At 44.3% G+C, this 16,893-nt stretch overlaps 1 protein-coding gene across 11 annotated transcripts in view; it reads left to right on the forward strand.

Annotated features, from left to right (window-relative positions):
• tacc2 (transforming, acidic coiled-coil containing protein 2) overlaps window positions 1-14,815 on the forward strand; it is a 63,138-nt gene extending 48,323 nt beyond the window's left edge. For 4 of the 11 annotated variants that reach the window (XM_084710061.1, XM_084710071.1, XM_084710066.1 and 1 more), the window contains 15 exons: window positions 99-1,524; window positions 2,282-2,342; window positions 2,426-2,633; window positions 3,143-3,192; window positions 3,325-3,431; window positions 3,596-3,737; window positions 4,134-4,274; window positions 4,635-4,727; window positions 10,457-10,600; window positions 10,700-10,776; window positions 11,777-11,820; window positions 13,068-13,228; window positions 13,321-13,427; window positions 13,614-13,734; window positions 13,882-14,815. In XM_084710061.1, coding sequence (XP_084566187.1) covers window positions 99-1,524; window positions 2,282-2,342; window positions 2,426-2,633; window positions 3,143-3,192; window positions 3,325-3,431; window positions 3,596-3,737; window positions 4,134-4,274; window positions 4,635-4,727; window positions 10,457-10,600; window positions 10,700-10,776; window positions 11,777-11,820; window positions 13,068-13,228; window positions 13,321-13,427; window positions 13,614-13,734; window positions 13,882-13,947 — 2,948 coding nt within the window. In that variant the 3' untranslated portion in view covers window positions 13,948-14,815. Of the gene's footprint in view, window positions 1-98; window positions 1,525-2,265; window positions 2,343-2,425; window positions 2,634-3,142; window positions 3,193-3,324; window positions 3,432-3,595; window positions 3,738-4,133; window positions 4,275-4,634; window positions 4,728-10,456; window positions 10,601-10,699; window positions 10,777-11,776; window positions 11,821-12,250; window positions 12,450-13,067; window positions 13,229-13,320; window positions 13,428-13,613; window positions 13,735-13,881 lie in introns of those variants that run through there. The other 7 variants (XM_084710062.1, XM_084710064.1, XM_084710065.1 and 4 more) reach the window with 7 other exon arrangements.
• Window positions 14,816-16,893: the final 2,078 nt, after the last annotated feature.

Genomic DNA, 16,893 nt, shown 5'->3' on the forward strand with positions numbered 1-16,893 from the left:
ACTGGTGTGCAATGCCTACACTCACTCACACACACACACACACACACGCACACACACTCACAAAGTATACTGTATATATATGTATTGTGTTTTCTCAGGTTGCATCTCAGGCACTGGATCAGTAACAGACAGTGATCCAGCCTCAGACCTTCCTCCAGGCCGTCCTCCTAGTCGCTCGCTCTCCATAGTCTTTGATGAGGACAAGCCTATTGCTGCCAGTGGCACCTACAACTTTGAAGTGTCTACTGCTGGGTCCCCCAGCCGTGCCCCTCTAACCCGTTCTATCAGCCTTCAGGCAGGGGAATTTGACGACTCCGGCTCAATAGACAGGTCTGTTACTGGAGGCTTTCTTCCCACTGCAGAGCCCTTCAGTGCAGGCACTGAGAGCGCTCCGGGGACTCTACTCAGAGCCAAGAAAGTCCGTCCTGGATCCTTGAAGAAGAAGCCTCTACTTAGGCAGAACTCCAACCCTGAGAGCCCCCAGCCCACCTCTTCCTCCAGCACACCAGAGGTGAAGAGGCCCAAACCCAGGGCTGCCAGCCCTCTGCAGAGCCAGGAAGGGTCAGACGGATCCAGCCCTGGGGGCACCCTATGCAGGGCTCGCAACAAGCCTCGTGTGGAGACCCCACCCCCTCTCCCTGAGGAGACCAATTACACAAGCCCAGAGAAGGTTCAACCTAACCTCTCCTTACTCCTGTGCCAGGAGGAAGCTCCTCTCTCTGTGTCAGAGCCACCAGTGGCTGAAGAGGAGTCCCCCCTCCCCCCAAGTGGTTCCTACAAATGGGACCCAGAAAACTTTGAGGAGATCAACCCTTTCAACAGCGGTGGGAGCAAGATAGCCAACTCCCCCGTGCTGGGAAGGAAAGGACCAGTGCCTGCCTCTAACTTTTCACCCCCAAAGAGCCCCCCTGTCCCTGCAGAGGAACCAGCCAATTCAGACCTCCCCATTGCTCCCCTTGCAGGCTCAGTCACCAACCCTGAGGAGGTACCCATCCTACCCAAGCGTCAGCCGGTGAGGCTGGAATTTGACTACTCCGAGGAGAACGGTGAGGCACCCCGCCAGGCCTCACCGCCCCCCAAGAAGCTGGGCAAGAAGGCAGGGGCAAAGATGCCCTTGAGGAAGCCCAGACTGGGGCTAAAGAAAGCCCCCCCACCACAGATGGAGCCTCTGGGAAATGCCACCTCATACCCCAATATTGATGATGACATTCCCATCCCCAAAGCCACCTACAACTTTGACCCTAACAAGTGGGAAGACCCAAACTTCAACCCCTTCTCCTCTAAAAGCGGCATTCCAAACTCGCCCAAGTTGTCCCGGCCATCCTACAGCTTCCAAGCAGATTTGTTTGATGACACCATAGACTCTTTCAAGTCCTTAAATAAAATGACCAGTTCCCCACCTAAAGCTGGGTCTGCTTCCTTTGAAGTGACCAATGACAATGATGTTGAAAATGACAACGTTGGAGAGCTGCAGGACCACAACCAGAACAAACCGGCCAAAAAGAAGAAAACGCCCATCAAGTCGTAAGTTCACCAGGTTGTTGTTAGCCAATCATCATTCACTGCCATCATATAGTATGCATTCATACACAGTGTTTAGGTGTATGTCAATGTATAGATGCCATTATTAGGGTGTGACTGCGTGTGTTTGTGCTGCGCCCGTGCGCGGTGTCTGTACCCTCTGTCTGTCTCTCTGTCACCTTTGTGTCTGTGTATTCTCGTATGTCACAGGAAGTCCAAGGGTGTTTCTTCTCTATGTTGTCTGTTGTAAGTACAGGGGCATGAACACAGCCTCCCAACATGCCCACTAAAGTAGATCCACAAATCCCTTCTCTTAACCTTAATGTATTTTCTTCATCACATTACTGTCATCAAACATTGTTGTCGTAAAAAGCCCTTCCTGCTTCAACCCTCCCTTCATTTATTGCCTAAAAATACAGCCTCACTCCTGAAATGTCTTCTCATTTCGTCTCTGACATAATTTACCATAAAACCTACTGGTCATTTCCCCATCAAACTAATTTACTTCAACTAATATTTGTATGTATTCAGCTTTTCTCTGTTTTGAAAAAAACTGGAGCATTCTACAGTGTTAGGTTCTTTTACCATAATCAAAAATATCATGGACATGGAAATGAATTAATGCTCTTCTGAAATGCTCCCCAGAAAATAATACATCTTATCTCTGTACATATTTTGTATTTTTACATAGGGGAGATTGGGGAGAAAAATAGCATTATAATAAAAAACTCTGATCCTAATCAGGTCTCCTTCCTCTCAGTAACACTTTCAGAGTGAAGAGGTCACCGAAAAGATCCCCCATGTCTGATCCATCATCACAGGTAACCCCGTACACACACACACGCACATACACACACACACACACACACACACACACAAGATCTCTAAATACCCTCTTTTCCAGGAGCCCACTCCGGAGGTTGAGCCCCCCTCACCCCCACTCCAGGATGACCATGCCACAGATGAGGAGAAGCTCGCCTCCTCCACCAATCATAAGTGGGCGTCTCTCCATAACATGGAGTCGGAGCTGACCTCCGATACCCAGGACTTCCCTCAGCCGTCTGACCTTACGTCTTTTGTAAACGAAAACAGTTTGCCTCCCCAGACCCACGGTAATTGGAGGGCAATCAGGATTTTTCCTGCATAAAGAAAATTTGGCAACTTTGTGTCTGAATAACAATTAAACAACACCAAGGCAGAGGTGTGTACAGAGGAAACCAAACTGAACAAATGTTGTGACAGTGCGCCTGTTCGTATATGTAACATACAGTAGCCATCAATGCTGCATCAGCAATGATTTGAGCCTTGCGGTGATACCAATATACTGACCCAGTTCTCTACTGGCCCCTGAACCCCCAGAGGCTCTTTCTGCCCTGGATGAACTGAGCCATGGATGGAAAAAGGGCAGCCAGCTAGCAGAGCCTCAGACCTGTCCCACCGGCACAACAATCATTTTGATGTCACTTGCCTGTCTGTCTGTCTCTCAGTCTCTCCTATCTTTCTCTTTATTTCTCGCTTTCTTTATCTAGCTTTCATTTTCATTTATCTCTTGGTGCTCTCTCCCTTATTATTCTATTCTCCTTCGTCTCTAACTGTGTCTCTCTCTTTCTCTCTCTCTCAGTGCCAGACTATGAGATTGAGTACATGGAGAAGATTGGTTCTTCCTCACCTGTGAGTATCTACTGCTACTTGGCCTGAAAAACAAAGTAGCCATGATCTTTTTAGAACTTGAACTTGACACTTAAAGACTTGAGCCTGTGTCACATTTTGTTGAAGTGAGTTTGTGTCTGTGTGTATTTCTAGCCTCTGTCAGTGAAGAAGCCTTCTCTGTACCTGAAGTTGGAGTCTGTATCGGACAACCTGACAAAGACCTGCTCCCATGGTTCTGAGCCCAACTCACCATGCACAGGGTAGCACTAGATTTTTTTTTGTACACAAATTCACATGGAACTAAACGCACAAAATACCCACAGCAATGCTTATTTCACTACTTACAATGCTTGTTTACATACATCAAAGGTGCAGTTCTATGGGCATATGTAACAACCTCTGTGACATCTCTATCTCTCTGCAGGAGTTTTGAGGAGATGGAGGCCCAGATCACAGCAGGGATGAAGACCCCAGTGCTGAACTCCAGACCTTGTCCGGAGGGTTCTGCTGTAGACAAGGGCAGGACGCGGGAGAGCCAGGAGCTGAGTGCTGTCAGGGAAGGAGTGGTAAGTTTCACTCCAGCACTCATACTAACCTTACCAGCCTAAGCCAACTCAAACAGACAGTACACACTGTATGTGACCCATTGTCCTATGTCAGTCGACACATCTGGATGTAACATTTCTTGTGTCTGTCTGTTTTCCATATGACTCTTTATGGTTCACATACCATGCATAAGTGGTTTAGCCACTAGATGGAGACAACATTTCAATCCTCAGACTATCTTGACCTAGTTTAGTTAAATGGCTCTGATACCCAAGCAGAAATGACCAGCAACACACAGTTGTGATCAATTTCAGCGTAACTCCAACACTCTACCGCCGATATGCCCAACACTTGCTTTGCCAATGCTGACCCCTCCACACTCCTCAACCGATCCCCCCATCCTGACACCCCTGTAGCCCCCCTCCCAGGGCTTTGTGGAGCCCTTGGCCCAAGCCGCACCCCTTTTAGACAGGCTGCCAGCGAATGACAACCCCCTACAGTACCTGGAGCCTGACCTGGCAGAGACCAACCCCACAGCCTTCGCCCTCAAACTCCAGGTGTGTAGACACCTCCTGTTCCTTCACACCTGGGCCATCAACCTGCCCCTTGCTAGCTTCATAGTACTCCTTGATTTGTGTGTCCGTCTATGTGTGTTCACTCTGTTCCCACTTATTCCCATCCTGCTTATTCAGGTTAACATCAACTTGGATTGTTCTCATGCCTTTATTGCTGCCATTTCTTTACGCTGATATTCCTGTGTCTGGGTGGGTGTCTGGTTAGATTGTGGGTGGAGAAGAGGGTATGTGTGCTCAACTTTGGTCTCTGTATGTCTCCTATTTGTTTTCTACCCTGGGCCGCACCCCCCCCCCCCCCCCTATAACCCCCATATCCCCCCACACCTACCCTGTGTGGCCCAGGAGGAGCTGGTGCTTGCTGCTCTGAGGATAGAGGCTCTGCAGGTAGCCCAAAACATCTCTCAGTGCCCCTCCCTCTCCACTGTAACCCCCCAGGTACTGTGCTGAGTCAGCCTGCACCTGCAGTGTGTGTGAGAGTGTGCGCGTCTGTCGAATGTCTGGCGGCATGGGCGTGTCTCAGCCTGCCCTTCCCCTGATTCCTATAATCACACAATTCCATGTGTGAACCCATGGCCGTCTACCCCACATGGTGGCTGTGCAACAACAACATATTCAATATCCCCCAGCTTCCTAAACCCCACCATTTAACATTTCTAACATGGCTTTCTGTCTTTAACAACCCCTTACTCCCCAAAATACCACCCCAGCTCTCCCGGACCCCTAATCCCTGCCACTCCACCACCTTCCTCACCCGACGACAGTGCCATGCCTTCTTTCTTTAACTTGCCTCATGCATGTTGCTTGTGCAGGAGAGGCTTGGTAAACATTAACGTGACTTGGGACTTCTTGCGCTTCACTTCTATGCAATTTTTAGGCAATAAATCACAATCTGATAAGAACTACTTTCTTAAAGGTCACATGATATGCTGTTTTTGGATGCTTTTATAGGTCTTAGTGGTTCCCTATTACTGTATCTGAAGTATCTTTTCCGAAATTCAGCCTTGGTGCATAATTACAGCCACTACGAGCTGTCCCTCAATGAGCTTTCCTCAAAACGCGCTGGTTCTGTGTCTGTAGCTTTAAATGCTAATGAAGAGTAGAGGGGTGGCGACATGCGCTAATATTTACAACGGATGTATCACAATGGCTCGGAGCCCCCGTTGCTGTAATATGCCTCGAATTTTGCCATTCTCATCTAATCACCCTGGTTTGCAGAGGTGCACACTCAGTCATTTCAATGAGGAGACAGTCGGATATCGCGAGCCATAACACCAACAGCAGAACGGTTATCCAAATAACTAAGAAGTGTACAACGTTACAGCGTTTTTTATTCACACACACACTTGACTTGATGCCATCTACCTTTACATTAGCGACAGTAACTCAGCTGGCTCGTAGCCCCGTTGCTGTAAGATGCTTCGAATTTGCCCATTCTCATCTGATCACCCTGCTTTGCAGAGGTGCACACTCATAATAATTTCAATGAGGGGAAAGGCGGATATCGCGCGCGCCATAACACCAACAGCATAACAGTTATCCAAATAACAAATAAGTGCACAACACTCGCGTTACAGCGTTTGTATTCACACACACACACTTGATGCCATCTACCTTTACATTAGCAACAGTAACTCAGCTGTTAGCTACAGAGCTAATGTTACAGCCACATTCTAAGGGTAGCAAGCTAGGTAAACATACAGTAAAGCAACAAAATGATATAGCGTTTTAACTTACTTGTCCAAGGTTTGTGGCTTGACCAAGAAGAGTTAGTAATGATCCAGAATTTAATTTCAGCAAGGCCAGCTTTGTGTTGGCTGAAATTGAGGAAACAGTAGAGGCTGAAATGTTTGGCGCAGACGTACAAAACTCTGGGAAGTTGTGTCGGCGCACTGGTTGTGCAGAGGCTTGGATGAAGGAACTACAAAAATATTTTTATTTTGATTTGTACATCCAAACACTGAGCAACTGTTATGCTCCGTTCGTTTGCTAGCCATGTATTTCCAGGAAAAAACGATATAGCACTTGACTTCGCACGATCGTAGCTCAGTTTTTCATGGGCGGGCCAGATTATCAGGGCGGGCAAAGCAGAGAAGAAGGGCGGTAGCCTGGCTCCTTGTGACATCACAAAGAGCAGATTTTCAAACAGAGCGTTTGAGCCTTCATTTTCTCAAAGGCGGAGAAGAACACCCAGGGCTTGGTTTGCATCTAACGAAAATTCTGGTCACTGGGGGACCAAAGGCAGGCTAGGGGAACTCATTAATATTAAATAACCTAAAGTGAAGTTTTCATGTCATGTGACCTTTAATCTAAACTCTGCCATTTTAGATAGTGCTGGATGCTGCTCTCCCTGGGCTTCCTAATCCCTGGTCACATTCTTGTTTTATGATCGGAGTTTCTAAACCAACTAACAGAACTCAAAAAATCAATATAGGTGGTAGTTGTTTTCGGGTTGGTGATCAGAGTTGTAAAACAAGTATTAGGATGAAACCACGTTCTGGACACTGCCGACTGAAGGATCAACTAGCTCATCGACTGAAAAACAAAGTACAATGCAGAATCGCAATCTAGGTTGCCATGTTTTCAAACCAGCCGGTGTGATATAGATACATCTCCCATCTCCCCTATGTTCTCCTACCTCAAGCTCTTGTCTCGCATGCACCACAGTCTCTCCTCAAGAAGCCTAGTTTACGAAGGTGGAATCTCAACAGTATACCCCTAGTCAAAATAAGAGGTGTACAATCCCATAGCCCTATAGATATGACCCTTCCCATCCTGCGCTAATCCAACTACAAGCTACACCAATCCACAAAATGTATGTGGTCTATAGATTGGAGACGTCCTAGTGCCACTTCCCTACTTATTCTCTCACTCTGCATCTCTCGTTTCTAAGACTCCTTTACAGTTGCTGTCCCTCAGTCTCCTGGTGTTCTACTTTCTTATGACATTCCTTACATCTTCCATTGTTGCATTTGATTAGTTTGTTTCATACTGAGCAGAGAGCCCACAACCAGGGTAGGAAATTTACATATTTTTTAGGGGGCCATTTTTGCCCCCACTCACTGAAAACCAGGGGCATTTTTTTAAATTGGGGGCACTTTTTGAAACTTGTGAAACAACATTTAGTAATTTAGCAGACACTCTTATCCAGAGGGAGTCAGGTGGCTGAGCGGTTAGGGATTTAGGTTAGTAATCAGAAGGTTGCCAGTTCAATTTCCAGCAGTGCAAAATGATGTTGTGTCCTTGGGCAAGGCGTTTCACCATACTTGCCTCAGGGGAATGTCCCTGTACTTACTGTAAGTCGCTCTGCATAAGAGCGTCTACTAAATGTAATAATTAGACATTTAACCTTTGTTCAAGATTCTAAATGTACTTATTTATTTATAAATGACTAGTCTACAGATTCAAAGGGTTTTCTTAGATTTCTTTAACAAAAAACAAAAAACAAATCAGACCATCATATTCAATTTGATGTTAATTTGATGTGTCAGTTTGATGTCTGTGGTTATTAATTGTTATTATTACATTCATTTTAAAACTTTTTTTCAACTGCACACTCAACTTAACCCTAATAGAGGATTGGTTTTCAACCACAAGATGACAGTTACTTATGAGGATGGGGTGGAAATCATTCACTGCACTCTGTATAACGTTAGCAAAGTTAGCTAGGCTAACTTACAAGCAAGCCTTTGTAACTAATGCATCGGAGCTAGCTAGCTAACGTTAGCTTACTAACGTTAAACTAGCTAAAGCGAACTAAATAATTTACAAATAATTATTACTAGTTACCATCGCGTGTAGCTTGGTCGCTGGTGACGAAAGGCCACGTATTTCTTAATGTTTTCGCTCAACTACATTCAGCAGAAGAATTCGCCTGTGCCAGATTAACAACAACTTTGGCAACTCGTTGTCCACAAGTTCTAGCCTGGCTGCCAGCCCAACTTCGCCCCGCCCACAAAAAAATGTTGTCGGGAAGTTGGGTCTGAAGGGTCTCGTATTGGGAACAACTATATACAACCAGGATCTGGGCGGACCAATGAAATTGCCAGGACGGGCTTTATACGATGATGGACATATGATCAACAGTAACATAATCAACAACGTCACAAAAGAGCCCTTGGGTTGAATTTGTTTTCAACAAACAACATATTACGTTGCTCTGATTGGTTGTAGGTCTATCCAATTGAGCAAAGTGGCATTTGTTTTACAAGTTCGGTTGAAACACGCACCATAGTCACAGCCCAACGGAGAGTTTTCAGACTCATATTCTGACTAGAATTATGAGTATGACAACGTCAGGCTACACAAGTTCGACATGCTTTGCAAAAAAATTGGATCCACCCCAAGACAATCTAGCTTCCATTTTTCAATGGTCGCTGCGAGTGAATTTTATCTTTGGAACCTGAGATGGTGACGGAGACTGTTTGCTGCTTCCTTAGTTCTCCTCACACTCGCAGTCACTCACAGGTCTGATTAAGAAGCGCTCCATTTTTTTGAACGTTCAGTTCATAAGGCACACGCACATCAGTCAAGGTGAAAATCAAAAGCATTATATAGCAACTGGACCGGGTCATGATTTGACAAGTTATCATTATTATTAGAGGACATTTGGGGGCATTTTTCGCCCCCCTCCTAGTGATATCAGGGGCAACATGATATTTCTTAGGAGCAGTTTTGCCCTTTGCCCTTTGCCCTCGTGTATTTCCGACGCTGCCCGCAACAACACAAAGTTGTTGGAAAGCACATGATATCTTTGTCTCCATGTTCCCTTGGTCTCTTTTACTGCCATAGATTGAGGAAGCATTAACATTTTTGTGTTTTACTGGAAACTGTTGGCAAGTGTGTCCAGACAGAGGCCCATCCCTCAACTGTGCAGTTGGATCCTATTCCATCTGTTTTGGGGGATTGTACTTGAGCTGCTGCACATACGCACATTCATTACTGAAACACCGCTCTTATGTCACACTAAAGATCCACACACACCACACACTGAGCAATGAGAATTTGGGGTAATTCGATTTTTAGGGCATCCCTCAGGGATTGTCTAGAATAGATGAAAACAAAGGGTTTAGTGTGCCTTAGTAGTGACTCTGCCAAGCAGTTTAACCTGGTTTGAGATTAGTCTCTCTCTATTTTCTGGACAAAGCCTCTGTTCCGCAAGGTATGGTCAGTCGGCTGAGTTAATGCCAAAGCCCAGGATCACACGGTAACAGTCCTTTGCTGTGACAAAGAGCCTGCAGTAAAATGAGTGATCAGAATAATGGCATTAGTGGTGATAAATACTGTAGCCAGCCCCAACACCTCTCTGTATGACCCCTGTATTAGAGTTTCATTAGTCTCCTTCACCCCCACCACGCTCAGATTCAATCAAATCATCCCTTAATCCCTCCTCCTTCCTAGGAATTAATAATCTCTACCAGAGACAATTTTAGAGCCTCAAAAAGTAAATCATGCTTTAATAGTAGAACTGAGTGAGGACACAGAAAGTATCTTCAGCCAAATGAACTGTTCACAGCTCAACAAGTACTATAGCTGGGGAGGCTATGGTATTGTTTTGATCCTATTGAAACATATTTTAGCAAAGGAGAACTTTAAGCACATACAGATTTCAATGTATTTTGGTTGCTGTTTATACAATCAACTGTATTGTGTGACGCACCGCCTAACCCAACATTAACACTCCTCAGTCTTTGCTGCCCACCTCCTTTCTCCCTGTCTATACAATGTGATGCAGCATATGTCTGTATAGAAGTCCAACCATTCTTCCCTTCCCCTATGCAATTCTGCCTGGACCCAAATACAGTTAAGATATTCAGACAAGCAGATTTTCTTAGCCAATCACAGGGAAACAACAATAGCACCTTTGTAGGCTCCATCCAATCACACCCTGCTGTATCTTCAGGAACATCCTCCACAGCCTGCCTCATCTGCATACTTGGTTTGCGGTGTGGCGTCTACTCTACCTTACTGACTGTAATGCTGCCTAGTGGTTTGGTTCAGAGTCCTCCAAGAATATGTGTGGCCATGATGGTTTTTGAATTATAGACATGGGTCAAATTCAGAAAAACATTTGGTTTTAAATTTGCTGAAATGTGCAATGTGCAGATTATGGTAGCAGGTCTAACAATTGTGTATTGGTGTGTTTGTGGCCTGGCTCTTTGCAACAGCAGAAGGAGAGAGAGGTAGCATCTCCCAGAGAGAGTTCAGTGTCCGAGGGCTCGCTTTACACCAGCCGGCCAGCCTACACCCAGCAGGAGAGCCCCTACCTGCCCCGAGACCTTGACCAGTCCCTCGGCATTGCACAGGAAGAGGTAAACACACACATATACACACCCACACACACATTTTTACTTTACATTACATGCATTATATGCTGTGCAGTTCCAAACAGTGATTTCTCGTTTTCACAGATTGTGACAAAAGAAAAGGAGGTGTTGGAGTGGCAGAGAAAGTATGACGAGAGTCATCAGGAAGTGGTGGAGATGAGGTGAGATTAAAGAAATCAATCATGTTGCATGTCCTTGACCACCATTGGACCACATATTTAGTGTTTTATGTTTTAGATGTCTCTCATTTGTTTGCTTTTGTATGCATCTTTGTGTACATGTGCTTGTTTGAGCATTTACATGTGTGCGAATGATGGCTTATAATAACCTCAGATGATGCATCACAGTGATCATCATGGAAAGGTCTCCACCCATCAAGTAGCTGGTGAGCTAGGGAATTGGGGAGTGGTGTTGGGAAGAGGAGGAGAGGGAAAGGAAGAGGATGGTAGCAGAGTGGAGGAAAGCAAAGGGGGGTTGAAGGGAGTTAAGGAAGCAGAGGGGAGAGGCTGGGAGAGGAGGAGAGAAGATGATGGACTAAAGGAGTGCAGGCTTGGTGGTCCATCTGGCTACGGCCTAGTTAGTGTGGATAAGATAGAAGCTTACTGCATTAGTCTGATTGGGTACAGGATAAGGAGCCTGTAAGAGGCTAAGGGGAAGGCACTGCTAATCCAGCTGCTTAACTCTATGGTAACCTGCTTTTCCCAAAACAAGTGCTCCCTCCCTCCTGCAGCCCACCGAGCTGGTGACTGTTAGAGGATCTCCTTCCTGTAGGAAGCCACTCACTCAGCTTGGAAAACAAAGCCGGACAGACTTAGTCCCAGCCTAAAGATAGTTATATTATTCACCTTTGGGAGTCAGGTGGCTGAGCGGCTGAACGGTTAGGGAATCGGGCTGGTAATCTGAAGGTTGCCAGTTCGATTCCTGGCCATGCATAATGACGTTGTGTCCTTGGGCAAGGCACTTCACCCTACTTGCCTCGGGGGGAATGTCCCTGTACTTACTGTAAGTCGCTCTGGATAAGAGCGTCTGCTAAATGACTAAATGTAAATGTGTGTGATCACTGTGTGATCTCCTTTGCCAGATAGCATGGTTTATTGCTGCATCTGAAAATAATCTGTTAACCAACATTTTGTTAATATTTATGTGAACTTTGTTTGTTAGGAGAATCGTTGCAGAGTATGAGAAGACTATTGCACAGATGATAGGTGAGTGGTGAGATTCTAAAACATGCTAGAACTTGTTTCCCAGCGTTTCCCAGTCATTATCTCTTACCCCACACCCCTTCTGCCTTTCACAACATGTTGATTGTTTGCAAGTGAAGAAAAGGCATACACCTTGCTTGAGGCTCCTCAGTAGCCCTTATTTGAGAGTTTGTTGTGTCTAATTTATTCTCTTTTATCTGTTTGCCTATTTTGTTCAAATGGTTGGATGGTATTGCATAGTGATGAAATTGAAAATAAATATCCTCATATTCTATTTCTTGTGCCACATATAATTTCGAACCCACATGGCATTATCTTCAGCACATCCTGCTGCCCTCACTCAATGACATGTCTTTCTCTGTCAGTCTCTCCTGTCTCTTTATCTCTTTCTTGCACTCTTTTTCTTTTATTTCTACCTCTATTTCTGTTCCAGAACAAATCATTCTGCCGCTCTCTGGCACCACTCCCTGTTCATATTTTGAATTCTGAGTGCTCCTCTTCAGTCTCTGACTTCTGTCTACCACACAGCTTTGTCACACAAGTCTTCCCAGCTTGATTTAACACAGTCCCTTCTTTTCTGTTCTGCTCTCATTGTTGCCCCTTACTCTTTGACACCCCCTATCAGGCATGCCAGGTAAGTAGCACATACTCTTATGTAATTTGTGTCAGCACACGTGTCACACACTCTGTCCATCAGAGAGAGAGTGAGCGAGAGAGTGAGACACTAACTCCTCTACCTGTTACATATCTGTGACATCTCTGCATTTTTGTCTTTCACTTGTGAGAAACTTGCTTCTGATTTTATCAGCCTTCCCCTTTGGTTCTTAAGTGATAAGTCAGTTAGTAGGTGTTAGAGAGTTAAGCAGAATTCTCTTCCTAAACTGGAATGGAAAATATATCTTAAGGGGGTCGAGGGTCGTAACAGACAATCGCCCTTGATAGTATGTTGACACTTCCGAATAGTATTTTGGTCTCTAGTTTCTCTCATAGTTCTATGTTCTGTCTGCATGCTTCACATGGAAACTTGTGGATCAATAAAACTCTCATGCAGAGGGCAATAGCTATGTCCTCATCTACTCAGTTTAGTGAAGTTGTTTTAAGAGTGTATGTGTACAGTATGTTTTTGTTTGTGATTATTACAGTTGGTGCACACAATAGTCTGTGAGCACATAGTGTGTGTCCTGTATGGGTGCATTAGTGAAGTTCCAGGACTGCAATCTAAACTGTGTGTGTGTGTGTCTTTTCATCAGAAGATGAGCAGAAAGAAAAGTCGTTGTCTCACCACACTATCCAGCAGTTGATCGTGGAGAAGGACCAGGCTTTGGCAGACCTCAACTCAGTGGAGAAGTCACTGGCCGATCTTTTCCGCCGCTACGAGAAGATGAAAGACGTGCTGGAGGGCTTCCGCAAGGTGGGCCATGCCATTCACACACAAGCACACACGCTCATGCACGCACACACACATAGGTACAGTATTTGATCAATGTGTGTGTGTGTTTTCAGAATGAAGAGGTTCTGAAAAAGTGCGCCCAGGAGTACCTGTCACGAGTCCGTAAGGAGGAGCAGCGCTACCAGGCACTCAAGATCCATGCTGAGGAGAAACTTGACAAGTTAGTCCACACTGAGAATAAATGCGCAGTCCAATGACAGTAAATACAACAGTTCCAAGTGTGCAAACTCTTGAGAATCAAACTCAAAATAGCTACCTTCCTATGAGGATGTCTTTTCAAAAACCCTTTCAATCGCCTACTCCGTGAAGGTGATTAGATGTGACTGATAATGTGTGTGTCTTTCAGGGCCAATACAGACATTGCCCAGGTGAGGACTAAAGCCAAGCAAGAGCAGGCAGCCTACCAGGCCAGTCTAAGGAAGGAGCAGATGAAGGTGGACTCCCTAGAACGTACACTGGAGCAGAAGGTCAGACACAATGGAACCTTGCATTAGCAAATCTTGTAGATACACCATATCATCAACATGACTTTGATGCTAAATGCTAACTACAGAAAATATCCTATTGTAGTTAATGATGGATGGTGACTTCCTGATTGTGTCTCTCCTGTCTAGAACAAAGAGATTGAGGAGCTAACGAAGATCTGTGATGAGCTGATCGCCAAGATGGGAAAGAGCTAGCAGCACTGCTGTTTCTGTGTTCTTAGTCATCCTAGGAGAGAAGATGACAGGAGGAAAAGGGGAACGAAAGAAGAGAGAGATTACATGAATGCCTCTTTGGATAGATGGACATCTCTGGCCAGAGCGATCTCTTGACTTTCTCCCTGTATAGTACAGTACCCTACCCACTGGAATAACTTCACTGTTCACCCTGAACATTTTGATGTGTAAATGTGTATACGTTTCCTGTATCAGGGGTCAGTGAAAGGTTTTAGAAACGTATTCCATATCGTAAAAGAGACTGTGTGAGAGAAAGAAAGTGTGAGTGAGTTATTTAAAAACAAATTAAGTAAGAGTTTTATGTTGATGAGGTGATAAGAATTATGTTGCCATGACAGCCACTGAGGGGAACGACCATTTATCCACCTTACTGTATCTTAGAGAAAAGGAAAGACTCAGAGAGAAGGAAAAACAGAGATAGTGTGTACATACAGTATATGGCACATTTAGACTTATCAATGTTTCTTTGCCAAAAGGTAATGTACACCTTATCCCAGAGATAACTGCATGTGGAAGTGGATGGATAGTTCCTTTTGTATATTATGCAGATAAAAAGTACACACCTGCATTTTTTACACAATTTACTGTTAGTTCAAACAGCTTTCCTCATGTAATCTTGTAGATAGTTAATGTGAATTTAATGTCATAGCTTCGTTAAAACCTTGTGGGATTTTATTTTGATATATAACTAAACTAATTGTCAGTTAAGATTGCAGGGTAATTTAGTTTTTGATCAATATGTCATAGTCCCGAGGGTTGAGTCCACAGTGCACAGCTACACTGCACAGCATCTGCTTACAAAGTGCAATAAAAATTGCAATACACATACCGTCGCTACTCATCGTCTTTTTTGCGTTTCTCAACACAACATAAATGAAGCCATCTGATTCGATATCATACCTCACCAATGATATTACACACAGGTTCATAGAAACAAAGGTTGTAGACAGATAATAACAGTAACAGGCATTGCTTGTGTGAGTCAAGACCAGTGTGTGTCAAACCAGTGTACTGTAGATGGTGCCCTGTACCACCATCTTGGATTTAGAAAGAAGGAATGCATGTGTTTAAAGGCAAGGTAGGCAATGTTTTTGAGAAGCACTGTTGGTCTTATTTGCTGAAATAAACTTCACATCCTGTTAGCAATCAATAAATCAAATGCTCTGGCAGTAAAATTCAATGAATCCAATATCTGTGGACTTCACAGGACCGTAATAAACATGACCAATCATTGTGTTCGGACCGAATGCAATGATTGGACGTGCTACTTGCCTGTTTACCTTTTGGAGGGAAGTGACTTTGAAGGGAGGGAGTGGGATATTTTGGGTTGGATACTTTCAAACTCAAGCCAAAAATTTTCGCAAAACTTACCCTGCCCTACCAGTTCTCCAACACACTTCTACCAAACCAGCCCAAAATGGACCAAAAACAAGCTGCGGACACCTGCCATCCTGATCAACTGCAGAAAAGGATAGAGTCCCCCTCCAGGAGTTTGGTTTCAAAACCAGTGGTATGCATAGAGGCGAACCCAGCTATATCTAGTTGGTTCCACTTTCCTGTCCTATGATGAGGCCTTTGAGAGGTAAAAGCATGGGTTAGCATTAAATAGGCCAATCCCAATGGTATAAAACACTAACCTTCAGATATTATGCTTAACAATAAGATATTATAAGCTATTATTATATGGCAACGACGTTACGAGCTTTCTGATTGGCTAATGGGTAGTCATGCCAGACGCGTATTGCCCTCCTCAGCGGTCAATACGGCTCCGTATTGCCCGCTGACGTCATCTGCAAAATGAGCGACGAGTCAGCTGCTGAGTTTTACTATCCAGATGATGCTGAAAAGATTTGTCATCAAAAGTGAGGATGAAGACTAGACTCTTTGAATTACTTGTGTCGTTATTTTGTGTTCAAATTAAAGTCATTTTAGCAGAACCATGTTGTCCGCTTTCTATCAAAAGTAATGAGTTGCTAGGCAACACATGAAACACAGCGTGAGAAGACTTGAGAGCTAGCTAAAATTAGCCTAGAGGTACCATTTATTTTCGTTTACAAAATGAAAAGAAGCTAAAAATGCCATATAATAAACTTCTTAGGCCTACTAACCTCGACCGTTCGGTCATGCCGGGAAATATCAAACCTCGGCTTTGCCGTATCAACCTCGCTATCGCTCGGTCAATAGGCTACGTTCCAGCCTCAGTTTGATATTTCCCGGCATGACCGAACGGTCGAGGTTAGTAAGTAGTTAATAACATCACTACTGCTAATAATAATCTTTAAGAAATTCCATAACGGACTATGCTAATGTCGTCTAAAATTAAATTAGCTCCACCAGCCTACTTAATGTAAAATACAGTTTCAGAGGCTTTTCCACTCTGACCAGAATACAGTTCTCTGAACAACAATGACTAGGCTACATATTGTGGTCAAATTTAAAGATATTGAACATCTAGTGTTCAAATGTAAAATGTAGTAGAACCATGTGCGAAGGGACTGCCAAAACCTTTGATAAGTAAATGGTATGGAAGGCAACTTTTCTCTCAATAGCTTCAACATTAGTTGGTGTGGTAATGCCAGAATTATTACACAGGAGTGTAAATAAATTAAAATCTTAAAAAATTTGTAAAAAAAGTGCAGCTTACTAGCTATCCACTGAAACATCACAATTTCACACGATTCGTGCGTTCACAACAAGACCTGTACAATAAAAACAAGCTGGTGTGTTAACTGCGTTCAGTGGAGACTGACTCCGTAAACGAGTATCAAGCCACATACGGGATGGTACTCATACAGGGATTGGCTCAAATTTGAGTGACAGGTTGGTTTATCAATTGAAAAACTAATCTAGGAATTTTGATTTGAGTAAGGGGAGTGCCGAGATTTTACTGTCGCCGTTTGGCTTCCT

The sequence above is a fragment of the Hypomesus nipponensis genome, chromosome 11 (genome assembly GCF_054491055.1).
Source record: "Hypomesus nipponensis isolate SF chromosome 11, ASM5449105v1, whole genome shotgun sequence".
NCBI lineage: Eukaryota > Metazoa > Chordata > Actinopteri > Osmeriformes > Osmeridae > Hypomesus > Hypomesus nipponensis.